This window comes from Oryx dammah, unplaced genomic scaffold (assembly GCF_014754425.2).
Source record: "Oryx dammah isolate SB20612 unplaced genomic scaffold, SCBI_Odam_1.1 HiC_scaffold_5, whole genome shotgun sequence".
In the NCBI taxonomy this organism is placed as follows: Eukaryota; Metazoa; Chordata; class Mammalia; order Artiodactyla; family Bovidae; genus Oryx; species Oryx dammah.
This window is the reverse complement of record NW_024070189.1, coordinates 2,786,597-2,810,661: the sequence shown is the minus strand read 5'-3', so window position 1 is coordinate 2,810,661 and position 24,065 is coordinate 2,786,597. Positions and strand designations below refer to the sequence as shown.

At 39.5% G+C, this 24,065-nt stretch overlaps 1 protein-coding gene across 6 annotated transcripts in view; it reads left to right on the top strand.

Moving 5' to 3' along the window:
* The window catches only part of FER (FER tyrosine kinase), a 475,518-nt gene that overhangs the window by 67,332 nt on the left and 384,121 nt on the right, over positions 1–24,065 (top strand). For all 6 annotated transcript variants that reach the window (XM_040239698.1, XM_040239699.1, XM_040239695.1 and 3 more), the window contains one exon: positions 19,749–19,922. In XM_040239698.1, the coding sequence (XP_040095632.1) occupies positions 19,749–19,922 (174 nt within the window). The remainder of the gene's footprint in view (positions 1–19,748; positions 19,923–24,065) is intronic.

Below are 24,065 nucleotides of genomic sequence, written 5' to 3'. Positions count from 1 at the left end.
AAAATGACCTTCTCTAAGACACGTTATTGATGCTTTTGAACTGTGGTGTTGGAGAAGACTCCTGAGAATCCCTTGGACTACAAGGAGATCCAACCAGTCCATCCTAAAGGAAATCAGTCCTGAATATTCATGGAAGGACTGATGCTGAAGCTGAAACTCCAATGCTTTGGCCACCTGATGCAAAGAACTGACTCATTGGAAAACACCCTGATGCTGGGAAGGATTGAAGGCAGGAGATGATGGGAACCACAGAGGATGAGATGGTTGGATGGCATCACCGACTCAATGGGCATGAGTTTGAGTAGATTCCAGGAGTTGGTGATGGACAGGGAGGCCTGGTGTGCTCCAGTCCATGGGGTCACAAAGAGTCAGACACAACTGAAGTGAACTGAAGACCCATTATATTAAAATTCTCCAAAGTAAATGCAAAATAACCCAAACAAACAAACAAAGAAACACCCCACCACCACCACCACCAATGTTAAAGGCATCCAGGGAAAAAAAGGATGGTAACCTTAAAAAAAGAGCCCACATTCAACCATCAGCAGATTTCTCAGCAGAAACTCTACATGCCTGGAGAAAACGGGATGACATACTCAAAATACTGAAATATGAAAAGTGTCAGCCAATAATACTACATTCAGCAGAGTTATTGTTCTTCAGATATGAAGGAGAGAAAAAGTCTTTCCTAGAGTTCATTACCACTAAATGTGCTTTATAAGAAATGTTCAAAGGAGCTCTTCTAAAACAAAAAGGCAGAATGCACAGAAGTGTGACTAAGGTGATAGAATAGAACCAGGAAATTGCAACCCTATCAGAATAAGCTGTTAGACATTTAATTATCGGATAAAGGTTGGAGGGGGGGGGGACAGTAAGAAATAAAATAAAACTATGGCTACTTCAGCTTGGTAATAAACACAACATAAAACGGATAATTTGAGACAACAAGATACAAAAGTGGAAGAAGGAAAGGCAGCAACCCATGTAAGCAAATGAAAACTGTCCAGCAGAAAAAAGTACTCTTTTATCTGTGAGATATTTCATGCAAATCTCGTGGTAAACACAAAACAAATCTAGAGCAGAGACATGAAAAAAAAATTTTTTTTTTTTTTAAAAGGAAACTGAGAAAAATCTCATGGAAAATCACCAAAGTAAAATGGCAGACAGAAAAACAAGGAAAAACAAACAATGGAGATACAGAGCAACCAGAAAACAGAAGGTGGCAGTGCTCAGTACTGACAAACCTTTAGCTAGACTCAGTAGGAAAAAAGAAAACTCTGGTAATAAAAGTCAGAGATGAAAGAAGAGAAATAGCAGTGGATACCACGGAAATACAGTGGACTATAAGAGAGCTTTGTGAGCTGCTATCCACTAGCAGACTGGACGCCTAGAAGTAGTGCACCGTTTTCCAGTCGTACCATGCGACCTTCCAAGGCTGAGTCACAGAGGAAAAGCAGACCTGCGCAAACAGATCACCAGGAAGAAGACTGAGACAGTGATAAGCAAATTCCAAAAACAAAGTCCAGAACCAGACTGCTTCACTGTTAATTCTGCCAAACATTAAAATTCTCAAATTCTGAAAACCTGAAGAGGAGAGAATGCCTCAACTCATTTTATAAGGCTGACATTACTTGAATCTGCAAATCAAACAGGAAACACAAAGAAAATTAGAGGGTATTATCTCTGATGAGCATAGATGCAAAAGTCCTCAACAAAATATTAGTAAGCCAGATAAACAATACAGCTGACCCTTGAAAGCACAGGTTTTGAACTTCATGGGTCCACTTGTACATGGCTTTTTCCCCTGTAGTAAAGACAGTGCTGTATGGTGTACAGCTCGTTGAATCCACTGGTGTGGAACCATGTATATGAAGGACCAGCTATGGGACTTGAGTGTCTAGCAGGTTTTGGTGTCCATGGCAAATTTTAGAACCAACTTCCTTTGGATACTGCAATTGTATGTTAAGAGGATCATACACCGTAATCATGTGTGATTTATTCCAGGGATGCAAAGATGGTTTGACACCCACAAATCAATCAATGTGATTCATCCCATTAACAAAATAATGGATTAAAATCATATGATCATCTCAATTGATGCAACAGAACATTTGACAAGACTCAGAACCCATTTATGATAAAAACTCTCAATAGAACGTGTATAGAAGGAATGTGCCTCAGTATAGTAAAGGGCATACATGGCAAATCCACAGCTCCCCTGGTGGCTCAGCTGGTAAGAAATCTGCCTGCAATGTGGGAGACCTGGGTTCCAGCCCTGGGTTAGGAGGACCCCCTGGAGAAGGGAAAGGCTCCCCACTCCAGTATTCTGGCCTGGAGAATCCTATGGGGTCACAAAGAGCTGGACACAACTGGGTGACTTTCACTTTCATGATAAACCCACAGCTTATATTCAAAGGTGAAAAAGATCTCAGACCAGGAACAAGATGATGATGTCCACTCTCACACTTTTATTCAACAAAGTATCCGAAGTCCAGACCACAGCCATCAGTCAAGAACAGGAAATAAAAAGCATCCAGATTAGAAAGGAAGAAGTAAATTCATCACTATTTGTGAATCCCATGGTGTTATGTATAGAAAACACTAAAGACTCCATAAAGAAACCTTAGAAATAATTAATGAATTCAGTAAAGTTTCTGGGTACAAAGTCAGTATAAAACAAAATTTTTTGTGTGTTCCTATATGTTAACAACCAACTCGCAGGATAAGAAGTTAAGAGTCCCATTTACAATTGAAACAAACAGAATACTGAGGAGTAAATTTATTCTAGGATGTGAAAGGCATGTACACTGAAATCTGGTAGATGTTATGGGAAAGGATTACAGATAACACAAAGAAATGGAAAGATATGGTCATGGACTGGAAAAATTAAGATTGTTAAAATGTTCCTATTACATAAAATGATTTATGGGTTCAATGTAATGTCTATGAAAATCCCAGGGCTTTCCTGGTGGCCCAGTGGTAAATAACCCTCCTGCTGCAGGAGATGTGGGTTCAACCCCTGACTGGGAGGATCCCTTGGAGAAGGAAATAGCAATCTGCTCCAGAATTCTGGCCTGGAAATCCCATGAACAGAGGCACCTGGTGGGCTACAGTCCATGGGGTCACAAAAGAGTTGGACTTGGCTTAGCAACTAGACAACAACAACAGATCAAAATCCCAAGGATATTTTTCACAGAAATAGAACAAAAACTCTTATAATTTGTATGGAACCAAAAAGACCACCCTGAATAACTAGAATAATCCTGAGAAGAGAGGGCAAAACTGGAGGCATCACACTCCCTGACTTCAAGTTATATCACGAATCTATTATAGTTAAAACATCATTGTATTGGTAGAAAATCGGGCGCATAGATCAGTGAAAAGAATCGTGAGCCCAGAAATCCACATATATATCCTAATATATATATAATTAATTTATGGCAGAGGAGCAAAGAACATACAATGGAGAAAGAATATTCTCAATAAATTGTGTTGGGAAAATGGATAGTCACATGCAAAAGAATGAAACTAGATCACTGTCCTATGTCATATAAAAGAGTCAACTCAAACTCTACTAAAGACTTGAATATAAGACCCAACACCGTAAAATTCATAGAAGACATAGTATACTTTTTATCAGTCGTAGCAATATCTTCCAAAAAACCAAACCAACAAGCAAAACCCGAATGAGACTATATCAAATTAAATGCTTGCTGTCCCCATCAGCAAAATGAAAAGATAGCCTATCCACTGGGAGAAGATGTTTGCAAATCATGTACATGTTGAGAGACTAATATCCAAAATATATGAAGTACTCATACAACTCAACAGCAAGTGATATAAGTCGGGTGAAGAAAAATAAACGATTTTACTCTTAAATGGGATACTTTTAAAAATAGAAAAAGAAAAACCCTAACTAAATGAGGAAACTAAATGTAACAAAAGCAAACACGTAAACACAGAGTACAGAGCAGTGGTTATCAGAGGGGAAGGGGCTGGGGTGGGGTTGAGATGGGTGAAGGGGAGTGGCTGTATGGTGACAGACGGAAGCAAGCCTTTGTTGGTGAGCACACTGCAGAGAATATAGAAGTAGAATACTGTATGAAGTGAAAGTGAAGGTCGCTCGCTTGTGTCCGACCCCCTGCGACCCCCTGGACTGTAGAGCCCATGGAATTCTCCAGGCCAGGATACTGCAGTGGGTAGTCTATTCCTTCTCCAGGGGATCTTCCGATATGGATTAATTGTCAAATAACATAACATATTTGAAGGGAGATATTAAGCTTACCTTTTAAACATGAAATGGCTTGAAATATTGACAATGTTCTATGTACTATGTGGGCGTTAAAAGTAATTAAACATGCTCTTCGAGGAGCCAGTCGGAAGCCAGCCTTATTGCTCAGCAGTTGGGCTTAGATGCAGATGTCTGCTACAGCACTGCGCTCTCCGAGTTCAGTTATGTCTGAGGACTCGGAGCTCACATTCTGAGGGCCGACTGCAAAGTTACACGGAAATTTTCTGCAAGGTAGTGGCTCGGTGCCCTCAACCTCCAAGCTGTTCAAGAGTTCAAGTAACTTACATAGCTAGAGTTGCAACTTCCTTTGTATCTTAAGGCAGTAAGTCTTAAGCCTAAGTGTAGAGTCAGCTCTGCTGTAACACTGGATTTAAGAACAGGAATTTGTTCCTGTGCAATGGACATATCAGGCAGCAATTTGAGTAATGGGTTTTACAGTTGCTTATACACAAACCTGGATGCTGATGTATGGCAAAACCAATACAGTATTGTAAAGTAAAATAAAGTAAAGAAAAAACCAACTCAACATTCAAAAAAAAAAAAACAACCTGGAAGACTGCTGCAAACTGCATCTCTGAACTGATCTGCTTAGGAGTATATAAAACACGCACGCACGCTTCCCTCATTTCCAGGCTGCCTTGTTTACCCCTTGTGTTATGAGGAATATCCACTTACATGTGATACTGCAATTTTCTGTCAAATCAGGTAGCTCTTTCTATCACTTTACAATAACTGACAAGCTGCACCCCTGTGACACCTCCTTTGATGAGCAAGCTTCTTTTCAAGGTAATGTCATGTCAGGGGACACCCCCACCCTCGAGGCTGGAGCTTCCCTGGTAGCTCAGCTGGTAAAGAATCTGTCTGCAATGCTGGAGACCCCAGTTCGATTCCTGGGTTGGGAAGATCCCCTGGAGAAGGGACAGGCTACCCACTCCAGTATCCTTGGGCTTCCCTGGTGGCTCGGATGGTAAATAATCTGCCTGTAACGCGGGAGACCTGGGTTCGATCCCTGGATTGGGAAGATCCCCTGGAGAAGGGAGAGGCTACCCACTGCAGGATTCTGGCCTGGAGAGTTCCTGTGGACAGAGAAGCCTGGCGGGCCACAGTCCATGGGGTTGCAAAGAGTGGGACACGACTGAGCACACAGCACAGCCACTCTTGTGGAGACCAAAATCCGAGGGTACCCACGCTCTTTTATAAAACGATGCAGTGTTTGTATATAACCTACTGTGTATCCTCCCGTTTACTCTAAATCATCTCCAGATTGCTTATGATACCTAATAAAAACGCTGTTTGAACAGTTGCTGGTGTACAGTAAATTGAAGTTCTGCCTTTTGGGACTTTGTGGATTTTTTTTGGAGTATTTTTGATTTGAGGTTGATTGAATCTGTGGATGTGGAACCCGCCACTATGGAGTACCGACTTTACATCTCAGTTATTTAGTGCAAGTAAGATCATGTAAAGTTTTTATTGTTCTATCTTTTTTTTCTTTACTCTTAAAAAAGTTATAGTCAGTTTCTATCCCTGAAGACGTTTTTGAGCATTGTACCTTTAACACTGGTTTCCCATAAGGTCTTTGGTTTTTACTGTGTGATTTTGCATGTCATAGTGATTTAGAAACACAAATGTTTTGTTATAGCGGAACTTATACATTAGAGTTACTTGGAGAGCTTTAAGATACTGACGCCGAGACCCCATTCCAAACCTATTAAATCAGAATCTCTGGCCATGGGATTCAAGAACTGGTATTTTTTAAAGGCTGCTGCATGATTCTCATTGTAGAGCTTATTGCAGAGCTGGCCTGGGAAAACTGGGAAACTTAAAAAAAAATGCAGAAAGGTAGGCTCTTCAGAACGGAAACTGCCTAAGGTTTCCCTTACACTCACAGTTCAGTCTTTGACAAGCTCAGTTTTAGGGAAATTTAATGGCTTGTCTTCTAAATTTCTGTATCATACAAGAATTCAGGGATTTCAAAAACATCCTTGTTTTGTAATGGGCAAACTCTGAACAAAAAGTGTTGTTTCGGAGAAACATTTGTTTTGAATTATTGTGCACAGAAACTGTACTTTCCTCTTTATGTATTTTTATGTTGTATTTAAAAGTGTTCAACCAAGAAGAAGGCAAGCAAGTAGTTGGAAGATATACTTTGTAGAGAAAGCTATTTACGACAACTGTTATTTAGGTATTTTTCAAGCTTGAGTCACTTTGTTGATTATTTTCAATGCGTTACTGTAATTATAGCTCTCGTAGTAGTTTGTTCGTTGACTCAGTGTCCCAGAATAAGTGTTTTTTGGTATAATGAACTCAAAACACTTAAATTACTACCTGTTTGTGGAGTACTCATTCATCTCACCATGTATCTGTTAGTTCATATGTGGAAAGCATGCTTTTCTAGAGGTGCTTTTCTAAAAGAGAGAAAATTTCCCTATATGTAGTTTTCTGTTTTCAAAAATTGAGTACAGTGTTTACTTTTGTTTATATTGTGCATTCATTCTAGTATTACCAATAATGTTTACCTCTTTTGGCTTCCTAAGAGTTAAATGGACATTTCAGGAGTTATGCTCATTGATTTAGAAAGCGGGGATGATATCTAATGTATGCAACTGGTCTCCTTTTGGGAGGGGAGAGGATGTAGAGGAGATTAAAATTTCTGTAAATTGAATCATTATTTGTCTTTTTTTACTGTGAAATAAGAGATGTATTTATTTCTAGGAATTATTTTTGATCACAAAACAATGTGACCAAATATAAATATAAAATAAAATATAAAATAATCACATTTAGAAATTCAGAAAATCTTTAGAAATAATGCATTTCCCAAGTGGTGCTAGTGGTAAAGAACCTGCCCGTCAATGCAGGAGACATAATAGACATAATCCCTGGGCTGGGAAGATCCCTGGAGGAGGGCATGGCAATCCACCTCAGGATTCTTGCCTGGAGAATCCCATGGACAGAGGAGCCTGGTGAACTGTGGTCGATAGGGTCACAAAGAGTTGGACATGACTGAAGCGACTTAGCATGCATGCATGTAAAAAACAGTGTTTTATGAGATAATATTAGTGTTCTTTAATATATGAATCGATATTCTGAAAAATGTTCTAGAAATTGAAAGTCCCAAACCAGTCATTTTGTTTTCCTGGAGCATAAAGAAATGCATACTACGAGTGTGTCCATCTTAAACTGGTGCTGTTTCCAGTTATTCAGTGTGGTATCGGGGTTGGTTAGGTAAAATAATCATTTCTTAATTATTCTGCTTAGGGAGACTTGAAGTGTGGTTCGTTATTAAATAAGTTCGTTAGAAACTTAAATCCAGTGAGAGTCCTCTTCTGTTTCCATCTTCGTTTCTTCTAACAGAGTGTGTCACACACACCAAGAATGACTCGCTGATCTTGGCCTGCAAGGGCTTCTTCACTTTAGCTGTTTGTGACTCATGCTACGAAGCAGCTGGTCTGCAGGGAGTCGGTGGCTTTTCCCTCTGGCTCTTAAGCTTGTAATTTAATGATAAAAGTGCAAAATACAGATGAATGTGATATGTAACCGGTTTGTAAGGTCCTCCCATCAGTTTATCGTAGTAATTATTCTCGAAGTAATTTTGATTACTTTGCTGCGGGAGTCCTTAGGTCCCCACCCTTCTGTATCCTCCAGACATCTGAGGTTATATTAGGTCCAGCTCACAAAGAGGTGGGTTTGGATTGAAGTTGAACAACTCCATTCGTTAGCTGTATGACCTTAAGTAATTAAGATTACTTAATCTCTCTGACACCACTTATAAGATGAAGATATGCGTTTCAGATTATTGATATAAGGGGTAAGTAAGAGACAATCTATGGATATATCCGAGATAGATAATGTTAAAGAGGAGGAGGAAAAGGCTGTCTAGACAAACAAGGTCAGCTTTAATAGGGGTGGAGTTGGGGAAAAGTAATGCAGAACATAAAACTCACCGCATGGGTCTTTATTACAGAGAATGCAAGAAAAGAAAACAGCATCTATTCGATAGAGCTTCAGAGAAAGGGAGTACCCTAAGTATACAGCCTGATTCGTGCCACCTGGGAACAAATGCAGAGTTTTAATTTTTTCTTTAACCCCCTCTATTTCAGGGGTTTTAAAAAAGATAAGATGGAGCAGTAGCTGGAAGAACTGGTTGGACTGAGGAAGTAAAGAGTTGTTTTCGTAAAATATTTTGAACTGAAAGAGCCATTCGAGGAAATTTTGAGGGTGCAGGAGCTAGGGAACGGCAGAACTCCTCCTCTGGGGCATGGCCGGGGAACGGGGAAGGGGAGTGGGCTGCAGCAGGGCGGAGACAGGAACATTAGCACAGAAAGGGAGGGGAGTAGGCACGCATCTCTGTGCTGTAGCTTACTGCTTTCTCTAAAGTTTCTGAACAGGCCATCCCTGTGTTAACAAAGATCCGCTAAAGCTGGGTCAGCAAAGGAGTCCTGTGGCTATGAGCCGCAGGGAGTTCGTAAGGTTGACGAGGGAAGTAGCTAAGCAGAGAACGGTCCACTGGTGTTGGAGCTGGAAGGGACTGCGGGGATCTGGAATCCAGCCCCTGACTTTTGGTAGGACAGACTGCTGAGCTGATGCGATTTGCTTCTGAAGGACAAAGGTGACTCTGGCCAGGTACCTCTGTTCCTCAAAAGAACAACATGGGTGACCTTTAAGTCCAAGGAGAACAAAAGCAATTGAGAGGCGCTGAGTCTAGAAAACTGGAAGAAGTATTAGAAAAGAAAAGGTAATGTGGTTTCCTTTGTAGCCTGCATCTGTGTTTGGACATTTTTTTTTTTTTTAAGCTGTACCAGAGGCAGGTGGTATCTTAGTTCCCTCAGTTCCTGACTTAGTGTTCTGAACCCCTGCGCTCTGTGTTGGGAGCTCGGAGTCTTAATCACTGGACTCAGGGAAGTCTCTGCTTAGACGTGTAGACTTGCTCTTTTTCAATAGTAGTAGCAGTATTCTAGTAGTGCCGTGGTTTCCTTACTGCTGAGGTTGGGTGACGAGTGAGCTGACGTGGGCCAGCATATTTGGGATCAGTCTTTACAGCCCAGATACTGACTTTGATTGTGTTGATTATTTTGATTCTGTTTTATTTTAAAGTGCCTAATAATTGTCTTGCCTACCTAGTGTTTTTATTCAGGATTTGTTTTGATTATATTAAGTGTTTGATAATCTTAGAATTTATACTACTTGAGTAACAGGGTCTTCAAAGTTTCAGCCCTTCTGTTGTTATAAAGGTGGGCTCCCCTTTGTAGCTCAGTCGGTAAAGAATCTTCCTGCAGTGCAGGAGACCCTGGTTTGATCCCTGGGTCGGGAAGATCCCCTGGAGAAGGAAATGGCAACCCACTGCAGTACCCTTGCCTGGAGAATCCCATGGAGAGAAAAACCTGGCAGGCTAGAGTCCATGGGGTCTCAAGAGTTGGACATGACTTAGCGACTAAACCACCACCTATTAAACAGAGAAGCTGAAATTCCCCTGATGTTAAAGGATGTATTTAACTCAGATGACCCATTTCTTGCTGACTCACTAAGTCAGCTCAGTCCTTTGGTTCTTTAAAAATATCCACCAGATGAAATCATATCTGTAGACATTTCTGGATACTGGGATATAAACCATGCAGAGAAAGAGACTAGTCAATACCTGCTCTGTTTACAGGGCAAGAAACTTTAAATGCTGTAAGAAAAGATATCCAGAAACTCATCAAAATAAATTATACAGCTGATGGTTTCATATATGTAATCAGCTTATGAAAATTATTATAGTTGTTATAAAACATTTGAATGTCCCAAGGCTGCTGACTGAGGTATGGTTCTGATTGTTGCTGTTCAGTCACTAAGTCGTGTTTGATTCTTTGTGACCCCAAGGACCAGCACACTGGGCTGGACAGGGGTCCTTCACTACATCCTGGGGTTTGCTCAAACCCACGTCCATCGAGTCGGTGACGCCATCCAACCATCTCATCCTCTGTCGTCTCCTTCTCCTCCTGCCCTCAATCTTTCCCGGCATCAGGGTCTTTTCTAGTGAGTCAGTTCTTCAAGTCAGGTGGCCAAAGTGTTGGAGCTTCAGCTCCAGCATAAGTCCTTCCAGTGAATATTCAAGGTTGATTTCCTTTAGGTTGGACTGATTGGATTTCTTTGCTGTCCAGGGGACTCACAAGGATCTTCAACACCACAGTTCAAAAGCATCAATTCTTCAGTGCTTAGCCTTCTTTACAGTCTTATTCTCACATCCATGCATGACTACTGGAAACACCTTCAGTTCAGTTCAGTTCAGTTCAGTTCAGTTCAGTCGCTCAGTCGTGTCCAACCCTTTGTGACCCCGTGGACTGAAGCACGCCAGACCTCCCTGTCCATCACCGACTCCCGGAGTCCCCCCAAACCCATGTCCACTGAGTCGGTGACGCCATCCAGCCATCTCATCCTCTGTCGTCCCCTTCTCCTCCCACTTTGACTATATGGACCTTTGTTGGAAAAGTGATGTTTCTGCTTTTTAATACACTGTGTAGGTTTGTCATAGCTTCCCTTTGAGAAGCAAGCATGTTTTAATTTCAAGGCTGCAGTCACTGTCCAGAGTGATTTTTGTGCCCAAGAGAGTACAATCTGCCACGGTTTCCACTGTTTCCCCATGTGTTTGCCATGGAGTGATGGGACGGGGTGCCTTGATCTTGGTTGTTTGAATGCTGAGTTTTATGCCAGCCTTTTCATGCTCCTCTTTTACCCTCATCAAGAAGTTTTAATTCCTCTTCACTTTCTGTCATTAGAGTGGTATCATCTGCATATCTGAGGTTGTTGATATTTCTCCCAGCAATCTTGATTCCAGCTTGTGCTTCATCCAACCTGGCATTTCACATGATGTACTCTGCATAAAATTAAATCAGCAAGGTTACAATATACAGCCTTGACGTACTCCTTTCCCTATTTTGAACCAGTCCACTGTTCCATGTCCAGTTCTAACTGGTGCTTCATGACCCACATACAACTCAGGAGACAGGTAAGGTGGCCTGGTATTCCCATCTCTTTAAGAATTTTCCACAGTTGATTTTTATCCACAGAGTCAAAGACTTTAGCATAGTTAATTAAGCAGAAGTAGATGTTTTTGGAATTTCCTTGCTTTTTCTGTGATCCAGTGGATGTTAGCAATTTGATATCCAGTTCCTCTGCCTTTTCTACACCCAGCTTGTACATCTGGAAGTTCTCAGTTCACATACTGTTAAAGCTTAGGTTGAAGGATTTTGAGCATAATCTTGCTAGCATGTGAGATGAATGCAATTGTGCAGTAGTTTGAACATTCTTTGGCATTGCCTTTCTTTGGGATGGAATGCAAACTGACCTTTCCAGCCCTGTGGCCACTGCTGAGTTTTTCAAATTTGCTGGCATATTGAGTGCAGCACTTTCACAGCATCATCTTTCAGGATTTGAAATAGCTCCACTGGAATTCCATCAGCTCCACTAGCTTTGTTTGTAGTGATGCTTCCTAAGGCCCACTTGACTTCACATTCCAGGATATATGGCTGCAGGTGAGTGAGTATGCCATCATGGCTATCTGGGGCATTAAGACCTTTTTGTAAAGTTCTTCTTTGTAGTCTTGCCACCTCTTCCTGATACTTTCAGCTTCTCTTAGGTCTTTGCCATTTCTGTCCTTTATCAAGCCCATCTTTGCATGAGATATTCCCTGGTATCCCCAGTTTCCTTGAAGAGATCTCTAATCTTTCCCATTCTGTTGTCTTCCTCTTTCTTTGTGCTGTTTGCTCAAGTACATTTTCTTTCTCTCCTTGCTGTTCTCTGGAACTCTCTGTTCAGTTGGGTATATATTTCCCTTTCACATCTCTTCTTTGCTCAGCTATTTGTAAGGCCTCCTCAGACAACCACTTTGTCTTCTTGCATTTCTTTTTCTTTTGGAGTTTTGATCACTGCCCCCGTACAATGTTGCCAACCTCTGTCCATAGTTCTTCAGGCACTGTCTACCTGATCTGATCTGTTGAATCCACTTGTCACATCCACTTTACCATGATAAAGGATTTGATTTAGGGCATACCTGAATGGCCTAGTGGTTTTCCCTACTTTTTTCAATTTGAGCCTGAATTTTGCAATAAGTTGCTCATGATATGAGCCACAGTCAGCTTCTGGTTGGGTTATCCATTAAAAAATTTTTTTTTAAAAAAACATTTTCTGTAGGTGAAAGTTGTTAATATTTTAACATCTAATATTACATGAATACTTAGTGCTGTTCAGTGCTTCATTTAAGGCCTTGTAACAAAGTGAAGAGGAACTAAAAAGCCTCTTGATGAAACTGAAAGAGGAGAGTGAAAAAGTTGGCTTAAAGCTCAACATTCAGAAAATGAAGATCATGGCATCTGGTCCCATCACTTCATGGGAAATAGATGGGGAAACAGTGGAAACAGTGGCTGACTTTATTTTTGGGGGCTCCAAAATCACTGCAGATGGTGATTGCAGCCATGAAATTAAAAGATGCTTACTCTTTGGAAGGAAAGTTATGACCAACCTAGACAGCATATTCAAAAGCAGAGACATTACTTTGCCAACAAAGGTCCGTCTAGTCAAGGCTATGGTTTTTCCAATGGTCATGTATGGATGCGAGAGTTGGACTGTGAAGAAAGCTGAGCACTGAAGAATTGATGCTTTTGAACTGTGGTATTGGAGAAGACTCTTGAGAGTCCCTTGGACTGCAAGCAGATCCAACCAGTCCATCCTAAAGGAGATCAGTCCTGGGTGTTCATTGGAAGGAATGATGCTAAAGCTGAAACTCCAGTACTTGAAGAGTTGACTCATTGGAAAAGACTCTGATGCTGGGAGGGACTGGGGGCAGGAGGAGAAGGGGACGACCGAGGATGAGATGGCTGGATGGCATCACCGACTCGATAGACATGAGTCTGAGTGAACTCTGGGAGTTGGTGATGGACAGGGAGGCCTGGCGTGCTGCAGTGCATGGGGTCGCAGAGTTGGACATGACTGAGCGACTGAACTGAACCATGTATTACATGGTTATTAGCCTCTTTGAATTTTTTATCTGTAAAAGTTAGGATTCAGTCAGGAAAATAAAACTTATACCAGGTACTTCAATAAATAGAATTTAATTGGGGGAAATGTGTTCAAAGGTTTTTGAAGGTCTAGGAGCGAAGAGAGGAAGGTGAGGCAACTCAGAGATTAGTAACTCCGTGGAGCCTCTGCCATCTGGAAGCCCCAGAGGGCTGAGGAAGGCTCATTACAGTCAGCAAGAGAGACAGACAGAGGAAGAAATCTAAGCGGAGAGAGGCGTACATCCAGATTTCTCCCTCCTTCCCGCCTCTCCTCTTGTGCCAGGACCTCCAGTTGCACAACAAAACCAAAAGCCAGTTAGCAGGAGGACGCCTGGGAAATACAGTTTGCAGAGATCAGGTTCTAGCTGGTAAAGGACTGAGAATGTGCCTGTGAGCAGAAAGTGGGATGATCTGTGTTCTCTCTCTTGAAATGTCAGTTTTACTAATTTGAGTTTATCCTTAAATAAAGGAGCCACTTCATTTATTTTCAGATCAATTTCATCTTAACTTATGGTGTTTTCTCTTTTGTAATGATAGATCTTATGTACTTTATTTTTTTTATTGTTATTTCCTTTCTCATTGCTAAGCTCTCCTTTTTAATGCTATCAACATTATTTTTTCTATTTTTAATTTATCTAATTCATAAATATTTTAAATTTTTTCTTTTCAGTTTTTCCTTTGTACTTTCCTTAGTTTTACATTGTTCTCCCTTTATAAACTTCTAAACTTGAATTTTAATAAACTTTTTTTTAATGTTTTTTACTTAGAAATAGATGTAAATCTTTGAGCACATTGAGCTATATATCATGGATCTTGATAGTATTTTACTGACTTCTTCCAGGATTTCTTTTAGATTAAAAATTTGTTTTGGCCTGTGCATTTTATAGAAATGATTTGAATTTTTCCTTTAAAAAATTCTGATTTTTTTTCTTTAATTGAAAGAAGCTAGATAGTGGAGTTAGTAAGCCCTATTTCTATTTTTGAGGAAATTTACACAAATTTTTATAGCCCAATATTACCTAATTTTTAAAAATATTCTTCTAAAAATAGATATTTTCTAGACCTATAGTGTGTAGTGTTTTATATAAGATGATAGATCAAACATATTAATTACTAATTTTCTTGGTCAGATACTCTGTATTATTAATTTTTTTGGTTTAGTCTAGTGTACTCTTGCCTGGAAAAATCCCATGGACGGAGGAGCCTGGTGGGCTGCAGTCCATGGGATCACTGGAGGGTCGGACACGAATGAGGACTTCACTTTCACTTTTCCTTTTATGCATTGGAGAAGGAAATGGCAACCCACTCCAGTGTTCTTGCCTGGAGAATCCCAGGGACGGGGGAGCCTGGTGGGCTGCCGTCTGTGGGGTCGCACAGAGTTGGACACGACTGAAGTGACTTAGCAATCATAGGTAGAGATGAGTATATTTAATTCTCCCACCACTTTTGATTTATCATCACGTTCCCTTATTTGTGCTTTTTGTTTGGATGCCCTGATTTCTAGAATGAGAAGAACCACAACGGTTATATATTGTTGTGAGTGATATTCTTTGACATTATACTTTGCCCTTCCTTGTTTTATATTTTGTGTCCAAAATTCAGTTTTAGATCACTTGAATATAATGATTTGAATTTTATTGTTTATATTTTTCTGGAGTGATTTCCCCTACCATTTTTTGTTGTTGTTACATGTTTTTTTACTTTACTGATATTTCTTATTTATAGTGTACAATGAAGTCTTTCCCCCTCTGATTTGATAATAATTTTCCTTCTGTAGATGTTTAACAGGTAATATTTTTATGTACTGCTTAACAGATGTTGTTATTTTTATTTTGCAACTTATTTTTATTTTGAATCACTAAAGATTTTAAATTTTCTCCCCTTTTTCAGTGGACAATGTTTTTCCTTTTTTAGTGGACAATGTCTTTCCTTTTTTAGAGGACAATGTTATCTTTCCTTAAAAATTATTTTTGTGGTAGAGGAAGGCTGCAAAGCCTGCCTTTTTAAACATTCACTTGTTTAATTTTTGAAGCTTAAGAATTATAAGCTTAAATCTGTAACTCTTTATTTATAAACTTCCTAGTTAATGCTGTCTGTTGACTTATATATGGAAGGTTAAGAAATGAATCTACTTCTTATCAGTCTCTCACTCTTGATTTTTGTTAGTATCCTTTGGGATTTTTGTCTAGTTTATTATAGTTAAATTATTCCTACTTTCATATTTTTTAGCTCTTCTCTGAAAAGTTAATATACTTATATTCTATTTTATAAACTTAACCACAGTGGTTTTATTTTCAAGTTCTATTATTCTTTGCCTGTGATTAAATTTTTGTAAAATTAAACCAATTATTTTTACTTTTTTTTTGTTTTTTTAGTTTCTTACTCTTATCTGTGGCTTTCAGCATCAGTGACTCTGACTGCTGGTAGAATTCCATTATGAGGAACATTATTAATCATTTAAACAGGAATCTGTATAATAAAGCAATTTGAATGTCTGCAGATGGCCTGCAGATGAGATGATTATTTTGTTTATTAGGTTATAAGGAATTATCTTCCAGAAATTATCCTAATCAGCAAATATTTTATGCTTTGACCAGTGCTATGCCAGAACTAAAGAGCCATATCTGCAAAGTGCTATATCAGTTTTATTATAAATGTTGAAATGCATCCTTTTCTGTTTGTTTCTTTATCGAGCATCTGTTAACATTCTACTCATATCTCTATATAACAAATGTTCCAGCCATGTGTCTAATTCTCCACCACCCGAACATTTTCTTGCCCACTCACTCATTCCTTTTGGGCCAGAACTTCTTACTGCGTTATGTGCTGCTCCGATCCCTCGCTTGTTTTATCAGTTGAAGATAGACCTGTTAAGTTTCCCTTCCCCATCGTAATTGGCGTTGCTTCAAGCTGAATAACCCAGGGATCAGACCCGGGTCTCCCACCCAGCTCCAGCGTTCTGGCCTAGAGAGCTCCATGGACTACGTAGTCCACGGAGTCGCAGAGTAGGACACGACTGAGCGACTGTCCCTCACTCACTCATGCTACCTAATTCCAGTTTGAAACAATTAAAAAAAATCTTTTAGTGGCATATTTTCACTTCATGGTTTTATGTCACCATTAATACATAAAACAGTGAACAAGGAGACACAGTATTAACCCTCATGGAGCTTCCATTGTAGTTGGGGAGATCTTAGAAAAAAAACAAACAAATATACCCACAAATAAATTATTAAGTGCTCAGATAGAGAATAGCAGGGATGAGACCTGCATGCGATTTAGCTGGTTCCTAATGGAAGAGCGACTGAACTGAACTGAACTGAACTGATCTTGCCGTGTGAAAGAGAGGATAAGCTCCCAGGAAGAGAGCATGTTCAGGAAACTAAAGACCAACACTCCTGGAATTTATTCAGCTGGATAGAAGATGGCAAAACAGAAACAGAATGGATAGATAGAGGATATGTAATTTGAGACACTTTAGGTCTTAGAAGGAAGTTTGGATTTTCCTTTAAATGAAAAGGAAAGCCTGTATACTGTTTAATGCAGGAGGATGGCAGTTTCCTTTGCTGCTCTAAGGGAAATGGTGTGGAAAGGAGCATCAGCAGAAGAGAGGACACCAATTAAGTCTAAACCAGAGACAATCAAAACTTCCAAAAGCGGTGGCAGTGACTATGAAGAGAAGTGGGTAGGTCTGTGGTCGGAAGGACTTGCTGATGGACTGTTCATGTTCCAGGGTCCCTGGCGGCTCAGAGGTTAAAGCGGCTGCCTCCAATGCAGGAGACCCGGGTTCAATCCCTGGGTCGGGAAGATCCCCTGGAGAAGGAAATGGCAATCCACTCCAGTATTCTTGCCTGGAGAATCCCATGGATGGAGAAGCCTAGTAGGTTACAGTCCATGGGGTCACAGAGAGTCGGACGTGACTGAGCGACTTCACCTTCACCTTCAGCTTCAGAAGAGCAGAGATATTTTTTACAAAGAGAGGGAGTATTTATTAGCCTGATTAGGTTGTTAATAGTGAGATCGAGCAGATTTTTGTTAAAGATACATGATAAATGGAAGGTTCTGATAAAAAACATAAGGAGTTTTCTAATCACAGAGCAGGAGTTCTTGACAGTATAGGATTCTATAGATTGTGCCCTGGGTCAAAATGGAAGATATTGAGGTCACCCAGGCTTTGACAGTCGGGGTGATAATATATTCCTTGGGGGGGTTTGACTTTCCACAGTAACTCCAGTGAACAGGGCTATTAGACAATGAGATGGGCTGTCCTGTGAGCTGGAGCGTAATCTGACCTACTTGTGTGACCTTTAACCTTAGCTTCTAAGAAGACTTCTCCCTAGGCTGCAAGGACTCCTACATAGAAACACAAAAATTTATTGCTACAAAGCACTTAGAGAATATTTGTTTTCTGAAGATAGAGGATATTTGTTTTTTGAGAAAGAAACTGATTCTTCTCACTTTATTTTTGGTAGCCTCAACATTCTGCACATGCTATATAGAGTGTTTTCCTAACACTATTTCTTAGAGTGAAAATACCAAATGAAAAAGGCAGAGCTGCGGCAGTTACTAGGGCAGTGTAGGTTATATTTTAAATCCACATTTGTATAGTTTTTTGTTTTCATCTTTCTTAAATTTTATATTTTAATGGAAGAGCTATGTCAATTTTAAATGGCTTTATGGTATCAAGAGCATCTTAGTACTCAGGGTTTTGAATTTGAAAGTAAATATGATGAGTTCATAGGCCACCTGTCTTATTTTGTGTTTGTAAAAGCAACTGAAATTTTACAACTAAAAATGACCTTTTTCCCTAAAGAAATGTCCTCAAAGATTACTTTTTTTAAAAGAACATATACTGCAGTGTATCAAACGCAAGAATACCCAGTTAGACCCTGGAGAGTTCTGGCTGTGACCACGAATTTGCTTCCTTTAGGCTAGCCTATGATTGAGATACTTATTACATTTTGTTTTAAGATTACCTTGGAATACTAACAATAACAAAATTAATTCCATTCATTCACAGATCAAAAGTAACAGTGTAGAAAAATTACTTTTAGGAAATACCCAGACATACCTTGTCTATATATATATTTTTTTATATCTTTAATATGGATCTTCTCTAACCAAACTAAACTTGTTTCTGAATAGGATTTTGAGTGAAGAGCATTCTTCTGTTGCTTTTTTTCCCCAGTACTTATATGCTGCTGCTGCTAAGTCGCTTCAGTTGTGTCCGACTCTGTGCGACCCCATAGACGGCAGCCCACTAGGCTCCTCTGTCCCTGGGGTTCTCCGGGCAACAGTGCTGGAGTGGGTTGCCATTGCCTTCTCTAATGCATGAAAATGAAAAGTGAAAGTGAAGTTGCTTAGTCGTGCCTGACTCTTTGCGACCCCATGGACTGCAGCCTACCATGCTCCTCCGTCCATGGGATTTTCCAGGCAAGAGTACAGGAGTGGGATGCCATTGCTGTCTCTACTTATATGCTAGAAAGTCTAATAACAAATGACTTGTTCTTCCAGCTGTACCTATATGCCCACTTGTCCGAAACCCAGCATTATGTATGTCTGCTGTTGAAGCAATGTGTTAAGCTAGAAAAACAAATGGTTTATAACTAATTTATTAAGAGAAAAGAGAAATGTAGAGAATTCAAGTATTTAAGACATAGGCAGCAAAAGCAGAGCAGGTATAAAGATTGAGAAGGAATTTGTAGAAAGGGAGGAAGGCAGGTCAGTATGTTGGAAGAAAAGAGGCCATGGAAACCAACAACAAGAGTTTCATGTATAATATCATGTAAGAAACGAATCGCCAGTCTAGGTTCGATGCAGGATACAGGATGCTTGGGGCTGGTGCACTGGGATGACCCAGAGAGATGGTATGGGGAGGGAGGTGGGAGGGGGGAATCAGGATTGGGAACATGTGTACACCCGTGGCAGATTCATGTTGATGTATGGCAAAACCAATACAGTATTGTAAAATAAAATAAAAAAAAGTTTCAGGAAGTGTGAGTCAGTAGGATCAGATGCCACAGAGAAACAGGTTAGAATGAAGATGGGTAAGTTTCTGTTGCATTTGACTGTTAGGAAGTGGTTACCTTACTGAGACAGTAGAAAAGTGTGGGCAGAAGCAATATATCAGTGTTGGAAAACAGACAAGAAGTAAGATGAAGACTGCAAGAGTGGACTCTCCATGAGGCCCTCAGCCCTGTCCTGCTGTTCCGCAGTCTCTGCTTACTGAATTTTGGAGCATTTGTACTTGAATTTAAAGATGCTGTATACAAAGCATTCATATAGCTTATTGCATAATTGCCAGAAGCCTGTTATTTTTATATTAATGTAATAATTTGTGTAAAACTAAATGTTTAAAGTTCCTGAACACAGCTAAATGGAAGCCTCTAATACAAATGTAATTTTGTTCCTTGTTTTTTAAAAAGTCTTGGCTACTTATGATTCAGCAGACGGAACAGCTCAGCAGGATCATGAAGACACATGCAGAGGACTTGAATTCTGGGCCCTTACACAGGCTCACCATGATGATCAAAGATAAGCAGCAGGTGAAGAGGAGCTACATCGGCGCCCATCAGCAGATGGAGGCCGAGATGGTCAAGGTCCGTCTTTCCCCTCTGGGGTTCTTTCTTCAGTGTCAGTTTTAGATGCGCTGAGATGCTGTATCCTGTTTGACTTTAAAAAGTGTTTAGTCACTATTTCCTGGTAAGAAATAGATTTCAATGTCTCTAATAAGTAGTATCTTATTTTTATTGAATATAAAACATTATTGATTATAAGATATGTGAGTATATATTCACACAAAAGAAATGCTGCCAAAATAAATTCGTTGGGATACTTCTACATTTTCTTCACAACCAGTGTCTGTCCCTTCTGCCTAACTTTTTACAGTGGCTTTAATTGTGAAAATTTGCAAGTGTACAGAAGAAGAGAGAATAATTAAATGAACTCCCATTGACCTATCCATCCACCTAGTCAACATTTTGGTTTGTTTTTTTTCATCTGTACTCTCACCTACCTTTCTTCTACATTGGATAATTTTATAGAAAATTCCAGTTTTTAAATTTTATCTGTAAATATTATTGCTAAATAATTACTCTTTAAGAAAACTATGTTATGAACTCACCTAAAAATAAAGAAAATTCCTTAATATTATAAATTATCCTGATTGTGCTCAAATAATTGTTAAATGTTATTTTTGCAGTTGGTTCATTTGAATCATGATCCAAATCTGGCTTATGCATTGCCTTTTAATAATCTCTTTTAATCTGTAGGTTCCTTTTGCCACCCCACTATTAAAATGCTATGCATTTAAAGAAACTGGGTAATTTACTCAATAGAATTGAATTCTTTCATTTTGGATTTTGCTGTTAGTGTCTTGTAATGCAGTTTCATGTATTCCTTTATCCTTCAGTTTTCCAGCAAACTGGAAGTTAGATCTAGAGGCTTGATAATACTCTTGCTGTTTATTTCGGGCTGGTATAGATTTCCTGTTGTTTCATAACAAGAGGTATATATTATCTGCTAATAGGTTCCAGTGTTGCCAGCCTTGTCAATCTATTAAAGTTTTTCTCTTCAGCCTTTCACCTAATGAAGCACTTGGTGTCCACCGCTTAGATCCATTAGTTCAGTGGAGGTTGTAACATGACAGTATTTTACTTCTCTCCTTCCTAATGCAATTGTTAGCTGGAATTTTCAGTAAAAATTTTTCCTGTATCAGCTATTTGGTTGCCACGAGGTATAGATCATGTAAGAAAGGTAGGATAAATACTTGTTTTTAGACATTAATCTGCCAGTTTACGAACAGTGAATTGGTTCTTTAGCAACTTCAGAAGTTAAGACTTCCATTTTCCAGTCCAGCATGTAAGAAGCTTGGAAGTTGTCACTCCATCCTAACAGCAAATAAAAATCTGAACAAACTGAAAAATCAGCAACTCTTCTTAGATCCATTAGAGAAGATAGGTCACAGAGCAAAATGACTGTCTCCCAAACTGGACAAGTGAATATAGAGAGTCACAACTAATCAGAGCAACATAAGACTTGAGAACAAGTGTTCAGGTCAGTTCAGTCACTCAGTCGTGTCTGACTCTTTGCGACTCCATGAATTGCAGCACGCCAGGCCTCCCTGTCCATCACCAACTCCCGGAGTTCACCCAAACTCATGTCTATCGAGTCGGTGATGCCATCCAGCCATCTGTGAAAAGAAGTGAAAAGCAAAGGAGAAAAGGAAAGATATAAGCATCTGAATGCAGAGTTCCAAAGAATAGCAAGGAGAGATAAGAAAGAACAAGTGTTGGGCATAGAAAAACCTGAACTATAATGGATAAATTCTGGACCCTCTGATGGTTGAAAACTCCAGGAGAACCCACTCGTTGAGTGGTCTTCACACTTGTGAATTTTACCTCCTGAATCTCTGTGAGGTTCTCACAGTGAATATAGGGGGGAGAAAAACAACCCACAATCTTGGCAGTGGAAGAGGAAGGGAACCATTTTGACACAGGCTAGAGCGTTCTGTTTCTAACAAGGTCTGTCCTCAGAAGAAGCTGTTGAGTTGGAGCCTGACTGACCTGAGGGAAGGGCAGCAACTGTATGTCATCTGTAAGAAACCACTTTATATGTAAAGACACATACAGATTAACAGTGAATGGACGGAGGAAGACATACCACACTGACCCTGATCCAAAGAAAGTGGGAGTAGCTGTATTAATTTCAGATAAGACAGACGTTAAAGCAAGGACGTTTATCAGGGATAAGGAAGAGAGTTACACAGTGTTGAAGGGGTCAGTTCTCCAGGAAGACAGTACAGTCCTTAACGTACATGTGCTTAACTGCATAGCATCAAAATATTGGTAGGACTGTGAAAACTGTTAAAATTGTAGAGAGAAATGAGTGGACCTCCATTATAGTTGGAGATTTCAATACCTTTCCCCCACCCCCATCAGAAATGGAGAGATGCAGCCAACAGAAAGTGAGTAAGGACAGAGTGAACTCAATAATGTCATTATTCAGCTAGATATGATGAACATCTGTTGACTACTTCAGGCAAAAACTGGGGAATACACATTCTTCTCAAGCTTATATTGCACAATTCAGCAAGATATTCCACATTCAAGGTCATAAGCTACATCAAAATATATTTAAAAGAGTGGAATTGATACAGTATGATAGCTAGAAAATCCCCAAATACTTGGAGGTTAAACAACATACTTGTAAATAACCCATGGACCAAAGAAGAAATCTCAAGAAAAATATAAAGATTTTTTTTTTTAACTAAATGAAACTGAAAACTTATCAAAATGTATGGGATATAGCCAAAGCAGTGCTTAGAGGGAAACTTATAGCATGGACTGCATTTGTTAGAAAGAAAGAAAGAAAGATCTAAAATCAGTCATCTGTGCTTCTACCTTAGGGCAGTAGAAAAAGAAGAACAAATTGAATCCGAAGTACACCGAAGAAAATAACTAATGAAAATTAGAGTAGAACTCAGTGAAAATGAAAACATGAAACCAATTGAGAAAAGTCAACAAAACCAAAATCTGATTCTTCGAGAAGGTGATAAAATCAACAAGTCTCTAGCCAGGCTAACAAAAAAACCAGTGTGGGTACAAATTAGTAATGTCAGAAGTGAAAGAGGAGACATCACATATATCTCATGGATATTGAAAGGATAATGAAGGAATACTCTTTAATCAACCCAGTGTCCATAAATTTGATAAGCTGGGAGAAATGGGAGTGTGCCTTGAAGGACACAGTCTGCTGAAACTCACATAAGACAAGATGGACAGTCTGAACAGGCATGTATCTGTTAAAGTAATTGAAAGTGAAGTCGCTCAGTCGTGTCCGACTCTTTGCGACCCCGTGAACGGTAGCCTACCAGGCTCCTCCGTCCTTGGGATTTTTCAGGCAAGAACACTGGAGTGGGTTGCCATTTCCTTCTCTAAGGGAACTTCCTGACCCAGGGATTGAACCCAGGTCTCCAGCATTGCAGGCAGACACTTTAACCTCTGAGCCACCACGGAAGGAGCCCAAAACAGAAGGCACCAGGCTCAGACGGCTTCAAGCTCAGATGCCTTCACTGGTGAATTCTATCAAACATTTAAGGAAGAAATTGTACCAGTTTTCTACAAACTTACCTCAGAAAAAGAAACAGAAAGTTACCAATTCCATTCTACGATGCTAGTGTTATCAAACACCAAAAGCAGATAAAGATGTTAGGAAACTATAGACCAATGTCTCTCATGAACATAGATGCAAAAATCCTTGAACTATTGAGAAATAAAATCCAACAGTGTAGAAAAAGAATTTACACAGCTTGACTAAATGGAATTTATTTCAGGTGTGAAAGTTTGGTTCAATATTTGAAAATTAATTAATGGACTCCATTATATCAACAAACTAAAAAGAAAAATTACATGAGCGTATGAATAGATGCAGAGAAAGCATTTGACAAAATCTACCACCAATTCGTGATTAAAAACTCTCAGTAAACTAGGAATAAAGGTGAACTTCCTCAACTTGATAAAGGATATCTATAAAAAACTTCCAGCAAACATCATACACAAATGTGAGAAACGTAACTTTCCCATTAAATCAGAGCGAGACATGGATGTTCCCCCCTTGCCACTGCTTGTTAAAAAAATCCCATCAATCTTAACTAATAAAACAAGACCAGGACAAGAAATAAAATGTATACAGATTGGGAATGAATGTCATTATTTACAAATGACATGGTTCTTTATGTAGAT